Source organism: Octopus bimaculoides, chromosome 10 (assembly GCF_001194135.2).
Source record: "Octopus bimaculoides isolate UCB-OBI-ISO-001 chromosome 10, ASM119413v2, whole genome shotgun sequence".
Taxonomy (NCBI): domain Eukaryota; kingdom Metazoa; phylum Mollusca; class Cephalopoda; order Octopoda; family Octopodidae; genus Octopus; species Octopus bimaculoides.
Window position 1 is genome coordinate 30,228,417 of NC_068990.1, and position 8,085 is coordinate 30,236,501.

Sequence of the window (8,085 nt, forward strand, 5' to 3'; positions counted from 1 at the left end):
TCTACAAAATCCACTCACATGGCTTTGGTTGGCCCAAGGCTATAGTAGAAGACACTTGCCCAAGGTGTCATGCAGTGGGACTGAACCCCGAACCATGTGGTTGGTAAGCAAGCTACTTACCACACAACCACTCCTGCACCTATATATATATTTTAAACAAGATATTACGTTTCATACACTGACTTTATGTCCACTCAGAATTATGAATCTTAACGAAATAATTAACTCCAAATATATTTCAGCATTACTGTACTTCATTGTGCCTGTCCCCTAATTTCCTATTTCCATCCCCTAAATCAGGATTTCTGCCTGTCATAAAACAGTATCATTTTTTATATTTCTCATAAGTATGGGAAACAACCCTGGACATATTTCATTTTGTTTTAACCTCATCAGCAAAGCATGATTTTTTTTTTCCCTCTCCTGATATTTATTAAAATAAATACGTTACCAGTCAATTACTTGCTTACTTGTCATTGAAAGTCTCAATTTTAATACTAACATTTCTTTCTCTTTTGCAGATGACTGAACTTCTTAAGGAACAATTGTGTGCTTTCCAACTAAACAATGACATTTTTGAGTTGACTATGGAACCTCGCCGTTCTAATCCAATGCCGTTCTATCAGCAACCAGGATGGCAAACTCTCTCAGTACAAATGCAAAATTTGCAAAGTCAAATTACTGGCCATAATAATATGCAATCTGTTCGTTTTAATAGATCAATGGAAGAGGTACAGTCTAAGATTTTAACTAGTAATCACACACACACACACACAGGTTATCAAACAGATGGCTATGGTTGGCTTGTCCTACCAAACTATCTTGCTGGAGGACACAAGTAATGTAAGAGTCCTTTGTATAACCTGTTTGTTGGGAAACACACCTGGCTTCATTCACCTGAGTTGCTGGGGGATAGGTGGTGGGGGGGAACACATTATTTATTTATTTTATGTCACAGTTTATGAACAATCTTGAAAATAGAGACTCTCAATGGTTCACTGCATTTCTGATGGTGAGGAATGACAAGGGAATACGTAACCCAGTGTGAGGAACTTCATTTCTAAACAAACTTTAGGTTTATTAAAATGTTTTTGACATATTTTAACTTCTAAAGACAAATTCACTGCAGCAACCATGGAGAAAAAGTTTCTCTCTTATGGTAAGGGGGTGAAAACTCCATATCTTCCCCGTGCTTCTCTCTAGCAGATTTCCAGACCCACTTTAGCCTTCCTCAATGGGAAATACCAAGGGGAGATAACCCTAGGCAGATTCAAAGCTGTAGCTTTAACTAAAAGGCAGTCAGCATCAGTGACTGAGCTGTGCTAGTGGACCACCTGGTCGAAATAATAATAGCAGCAGTTCATTTATTCCTAATCACTGTTTGGTGCTGATGCTGCTATTGTCATTTGTAAAGCCTGTGGGCTTTGTTGGTTTCTTTATTTTTCTCTTACCAAAGTTTATAGTCCCTGCTGATATAAAACAACAAAGGGGATACACACACAGACTGTTTCACACAGTTGTTGTTTACTAAATTCCATTCCCAATGTACTAATCAGTCCAGAGCTATGGTTGAAGACTCTGGCCAAAAGTTCCAGACAATGGGTTTAAATATAAACCAAATGATTCTGAAATCAACACATTAATCACACTCATTTAGTTTGAATGTCTTCTGTGTGTAATCGTCAAGGGACACATTTGGTTTTACTGCCCTCACTCTACCTTGTTGCAGTATGCGGTTGAGCGTCCTCTATTGAAATATTTTACTGCAAAAGAAAGATTGATTCAATAGTTTAAGTTTCACTCACCCAACTCTTAGCTACATTGAGGGTCGAGACCTCATGGGTCTGTTTTCTTATTAACAAAGAATGGATAGATAGACATGTTAATCCTACCATGCCCCTCACTCAATCAAAAGCAGAAGGTGAAACCAAATCTTAGGAGTCTATGTAATAGGGGAAAACAGTGAGATTAACCCGATCAGTTGCTATAAAGAGGAGCAGAAAGACTTGTCTGTCCTTCAAAGCTTCATCATCATCCATTTCCCATGTTGGCATGGGTTGGACTGTTTGACAGGAGCTGGCAAGTTGAGAGAGCTGAACCAGGCTCCAATTGTCTGTTTCGGCTGGATGCCCTTCCTAATGCCAACCACTTTATAGAGTGTGGACTGGGTGCTTTTTACATAGCACCATCACATTATGTTGAAAGAAGAAAGACTGCTTTTCCCCACTTGCCCAGTCCTTCATCCTCTGCAATGGATTCTGCTGCTTGAAGTAATGTTTCTTACTTTTATCTCTGTTTTCAGCTGAAAGACTCAATGATGGTGGAAATTCAAAGAAACATAACCCAAAATTTTAACCAACTCTTCATGGTAAGTCATGCTAACTTGTAGCGGGGTCTACCTAGGGCTGTGGTTTATAGTAGGTTACCAGGTAATAACGGATTTCCAATGAGATAATATGCTAAAATGGAATATCAATTTTGACTGGTCTCAGGTCTTAAACTTTAAAGCAAGGTAAAATGTGGAAGATGTGGCATTTATTCCTTTCTCAATAGCATAAAAGTCACAATAAGAGAAGTGACAATAGCTTGAACTGAAAATCAAAACTAAATTGTAATCTCAGATTGTAGGAGTCTATTTTTGGTTTAAATCATAGTATGAAGGATAAAAACAGAAAAATCTTGGAAGATAGGCTTTGACAGGTGTAAAAATACCCAGAATCCAAAGAATTTAGTCATTGGTCTTTCAAGATAAATTTGGAAAACAAAATATGGTAAAAACTACAACAATGAACAACACCATCATCATCAGCTTCATCAACATCATCATCATTTAGCATCTTTTTCCAGGCTGCCATGGGCTGGTTGGTTTGAAAGGAGCTGGTAAGGCTAGGCCCTGCACCAGGCTCCAGATGTCTGTTTTGGCATGGTTTCTATGACTGGATGCCCTTCCAACGCCAACCACTTTCTAGAGTGGACTGGGTGCTTTTTATGTGGTACCATCACTAATAGGGTCATGTGATAAAGGAGAACAAAGATATCAATGCCTGATGTAAAGTCATTTATCATTATAAATGAAGCAAAAAGTAGGTTATAGCTATTTTGTGGTTAGTAATGGATACTGAAGGTGGGAATGTGGTTTCTAGTTGAGGAGAGTAAGCTATAAAGATGAATGGTGGCAGCTTTTGATCAGGTGTGGGAGAAAGAGAGGGAGAGGAGGTGGATAGTAGTTGGAAGTATTAGTGTGTGAGTATGGTTGTGTGTAGGTATGAGCAGGAGAGGGGAGGAGTAGACGTTATGAGGTAATGGTGTTAAATGGGAGTGGATCAGAGCAGGTGACTGGGAGGTTCTGAGAGTCACACATGTGCAGATATGACATTATGTTTGAAAAAAGGGGGAAAGGAGATGGTTTGTCTGTATGTGAGTGGGAGAGGGAGAAGAAAAGAGTTGGAGAAAACCCTTTTCAATTATTGATTCCTGTGTTGGTAGACATTTCCAATTAGTAAATTAATCAGTTTGTGGATGTGTTAGATTTGCTAGTGAGCCATTGTCTTTGGGAAGTGTTATGGGAGTGCCTAGTGGAATTAAAAAGTCAGGTTAAGAGTTACATGATTGTACAATCAGCCAACCTTGTGATTCCTTTCACCAACATATAAAACACAAGAAATTTGGCATTATATGTAATGGCGTCACATTAAAAAGCACCCAGTACACTCTGTAGAGTGGTTGGCATTAGGAAGAGCATCCAGCCATAGAAACCAGTGCCAAAGCAGACAACTGGAGCCAGGTTCAGCCCTCCAGCCTTGCCAGCTCCTGTCAAACTGTCCAATCCATACCAGCATGGAAAATAGATGTTAATTGATGATGATGATTCTGGGAGATGCCAGTGAAATGTCAGCAAGTTGGAAAGTAGAACTGGGGCCATGCAAAGTATTGAGGTAGTGAGAGCTGGGTCAGGTATGGAAAGGATTGTGGGGGCAGAATGTCATGGATTTTGTAATGTCTGATGATGTGAAGAAGGATTCTGGAATGGTGGAAGAGATAAGCAGAGTCAACAGGGCCAACAAGATCAGACTGGTAGAAACAAAAATTATAGAATGTGGCATGCTGAAGAGGTTGTGTGGTGGGTTGGAAGGAGGGACAGATCAAAGGAGTGCAGTTAAATGGGTTGGAAGGCAGAAATGTAATGGGAATGGCAAGGGTTTGAAAGCTGATTAGAAGAAAGTGGAGTATTTGGTGGGACTTGAAGATAGAACCTCATCAAGTGAGGTAGAGAAATTACAAGAAGACTATGAATAATTTTGTGTGATTTGGGTGGAAGGAGGAGAAGTTGAGGTGTGGACGAGAGTCAGTGATTTTGTAAGAGACACTGAGGAAGAAGATGAATGGAAGTGTTGGAGATGATGGATGGGAAAATGTCAAGACAAGATTAAGAAAGAAAATGAAGGTGAGTTGTTTGTGAGTAATAAAAGTGGTTCAAAGATGTCATTGATGATTTAGTGACCTGTCGGCCCCCATAGATACTCTAATGTTTTACTGATAAAATCTCTTTGAAGAGAGAAAAATCATTCAGATGGAGCAGAAAGAGAGGATATTTGATTCGGGTGTCAACATGGTCCAGCAAAAATTTAAGAGTTAGGGGTCTGTTATCATGGGATGGTGTCTTGAGGGAATTGACATTTAAGGTATGAAGTAGCTGGGAAAAGCCAGGAAGTGGTTGAGTTGAAGAGGCAGAGGACCTATTTGTGAAAGAAGGATGAGTTAATGAGAAAGGACGGGGGCTGGAGGGAAGAATTAAGGGTTAGAAGAAGAGTTATTGTTAAGAAATAGAAAACTGTAAGGAAGTTTAACATGTTTTATATGCTTTACAATTTCTTACTTTTTCATTTTATATCCTGGAACTGATTACTTTCCAAACTAATCAACTATAAAAAATTATACATTGATCACTTTTTTCTTTCTTTTTTTATTGTTTCAGGGATGAAAAGACTCCTTAGATGTGCTTTCTGCAGTCATTTATTATTGTTCACAGTTGATTTGATATACGGAGCTTGAATTCACATGCATACATGTGTGTATTGTGAAAACATTTTTCAACTTGTTTCCCTGTGTGCTTTTAATTAACTCCAATGAAATTTGAAACAACAATAGGACCAAAAGTATATATATATATATATATAACCTTGTGTATATATGTATATATATATATATATATATATATATACACACATATGCAAATACAACCGTCATCACCACAGCCACATCATGGATTGAAATTAAACCTCATATTTATATTTTCCTCTCTTTGATGTTGACAGTATTCCAGACTCGAGCATCTTCCACATCCCTTTTGAAGTTTAACTGATTTTTAAATCAGGGATCTCTTTTTAGTTGAATTTATTTAGTCTATTAAAGTCTTTTTTATTTTTCTAAAAAAACAGACATTATTACCAAAGTAACCAATTCTCTATTTTCCTATCAGCTCATTCAACCCCTTCACCTTTCATCCAATTTTGCTTAATCTTTAAATTTAAGGAATGATAAATGTTATTTAACTTTACATAGGTTTTACATCACCAAACGATATTGTTTTATTTTGCTTTTGTTCTCTCTCTCTCTCTCTCTCTTTTTTTTACTGTTCTAGCAATAAAGATCACAAAATATTTATTATATTCTTTAATTCTATTTATTGCTGACTCAAAACTTATTTTTATATCAACATTTCCACATTTCCTGCAAGAATCTACCCTAAAATATTCTAAACACCCTTAACAAATGACCCTTCCTAATTCTCAAATTCTTCTCGCCCTGTCTCTTCTTTCATCTTTGTTTTTATAAAATGAATTGACATCTTGTATCTCTTAAAGAATAAATCACATACTCTTGCTAAAAATTAGTTGTGTTGCTTAAATCCATTTTTTAAAAAACTCTTTCCATGTCTGTATCTATTCTATGTATTAGTTATTGAGTTGAGATAGTCTTTTGTAAACTGATTATTGGAATCTTTTCACTAAGAACTTTACAGAACACTGCACCAGGCTGGCTTCTCATTGATGTTTTTGGTTCTGTGAATGAATTTAATTTTACGACTGTCACCTAACAAACACTGGTCAATAATTGTGTAGTTTATTTCAGAGGTGAACCCCACAAACCCCTCACCATGTTAAACTTTAAATGTTTTTCTAATCACTTAAAATAAAGAAACAATTTGAAAGAAAAATTGACTTTTAACTTCTCTTGCAGTTTGAAATAAACCTAAAATAGTTTTAGCTCAAGTTTTCCATAAAGCTGGCATGAATGACACAACATTCATGTGTTTATGTGAAAATAAGCATAAAATTTTTAATGTGATAGATTTCCCATCATCTCTGACTTGCAGCCCCTTGAATGTCCTCTAAACCATTTATTAGGACTGGCTAATGACTTTATCTTCAATGATAACCATATTGAGTGATTTCCTTGTTTTTTTGGGGTTTTTTTTTCTTACTTCAGATCTTTGGGACAATTTCCATACCATATTGTGGTGATTGGTATAGAATCTCTATAACCTGGTTGAGTACTTTTCTTCTTAACATGGCTACCTGGGTATTGTTGATTTAACAAAACCTCTGATAAAAGAGATAATGCAAATATCAAATTTTGACACAAGGCCAGCAATTTCGGGGGAGTGTGTAAGTCTCTTACATTGACCTCAGTGCTCAGCTGGTACTTACTTTATTGACCCCTAAAGGATGAAACACAAAGTCAACCTTGGTGGAAACTGAACTCAGAATGTAAAGACAGATGAAATACTGCTAAGCATTTCGCCCGGCGTGCTAACAGCCCTGTCAATCTGCCACCTTAGTAGCAGCAGTAGTAGTATTGAACCTGGGAAATGATTTTTAAAGTGGGAGGTAAATTCATAAGGAAAACATCGCAAGACTTAGAGAGAGAGAGATGTAAAGAACTTCCATTAGAATAGGAAACAAAAATGAAACTCAAAAAACTAAACAAGTACTCAATACCTGTTTAAATAGGTATTAAATACTGCTTTAAAAAGGAAATGAAAACATGCAATGGAAAAATAAAAAGAATACATAAAAATAATATTAATTCTTTGTATTTATTCTTTATTATTTGGTTTTCATATTTCTTTTAAATCATCATCATCATCATCATCATTATTATTAAGGCAGTGAGCTGGCAAAATTGTTCATCCTTTTGGGGTCAACAGAATAAGTACCAGTTACATACTGGGGTTGATGTAATCAACTAGCTGCCTCCTCAGAATTTCCGGCCTTGTACCTATAGTAGGAAGGGTTGTTATTATTATTGTTGTTGTTGTTGTTGTTGTAAGGTGGTGAGCTGGCAGAAACGTTAGCACACTGGGCGAAATGCTTAGCAGTATTTCGTCTGCCTTGATGATCTGAGTTCAAATTCCACCGAGGTCGACTTTGCCTTTCATCCTTTCGGGTTCGATAAATAAAGTACTAGTGAAACACTGGGGTTGATGAAGTCCCCTCTCCCAAAATTTCAGGCCTTGTGCCAATTGTAGAAATGATTGTTATTGCTGTTGCTGTTGTTGTTATTGTTGTCACCTTTATTTTGTTGTTGTTGTGAAACCAGGTAAGTATTCTAATCAGGGAAATAGCATTCCCAGATACATTACAACCATATTGATCAGACAATCCTTCCCCCAGTTCTTCAGACTGGTCGGTGCCGTATCATTGGCAAACAGAAGATATTGGTAATTCATTAATGGTTTCAGGTGGTTTTCATTCTCAAACTGAACCATTTTAAACGCTCGTGCTTCATCCGCTCTGTCTTGCAGTTCTATGATGGCAGGATAATACATCTGCTGATACAGCAAGAATTGTATTCGATAGACCCCTGAAGTCTGCTTGGGGGCTTCGTAGTCTAGAGGTGGGGTGGGGGAGAGAAAAAGACAAAAGCATAATGCAGAATGAGTGATGCAGAATGAACTATTTGTGAATATAATAAAACTGGGGGGAGAAGAAGAAGAAGAAAGAAAGAAAGAGGATAATGACAAACAACCTAATAATTATGTTAATTGAAATGAGAGTGAGGCCAAATTGAAACAAGCATTTA

General features: G+C 37.0%; 1 protein-coding gene across 6 annotated transcripts in view; it reads left to right on the forward strand.

Moving 5' to 3' along the window:
* The window catches only part of LOC106868200 (uncharacterized), a 137,555-nt gene extending 131,665 nt beyond the window's left edge, over positions 1-5,890 (forward strand). For 5 of the 6 annotated variants that reach the window (XR_008265018.1, XR_008265019.1, XR_008265020.1 and 2 more), the window contains 3 exons: positions 522-843; positions 2,303-2,368; positions 4,976-5,890. Coding sequence is in view for 1 of the 6 variants with exons in the window: in XM_052971099.1 (XP_052827059.1) it covers positions 522-731; positions 2,303-2,368; positions 4,976-4,981 (282 nt within the window). In the remaining 5 variants the exon portion in view is untranslated. The remainder of the gene's footprint in view (positions 1-521; positions 844-2,302; positions 2,369-4,975) is intronic. The other variant, XM_052971099.1, reaches the window with a different exon arrangement.
* Positions 5,891-8,085: the final 2,195 nt, after the last annotated feature.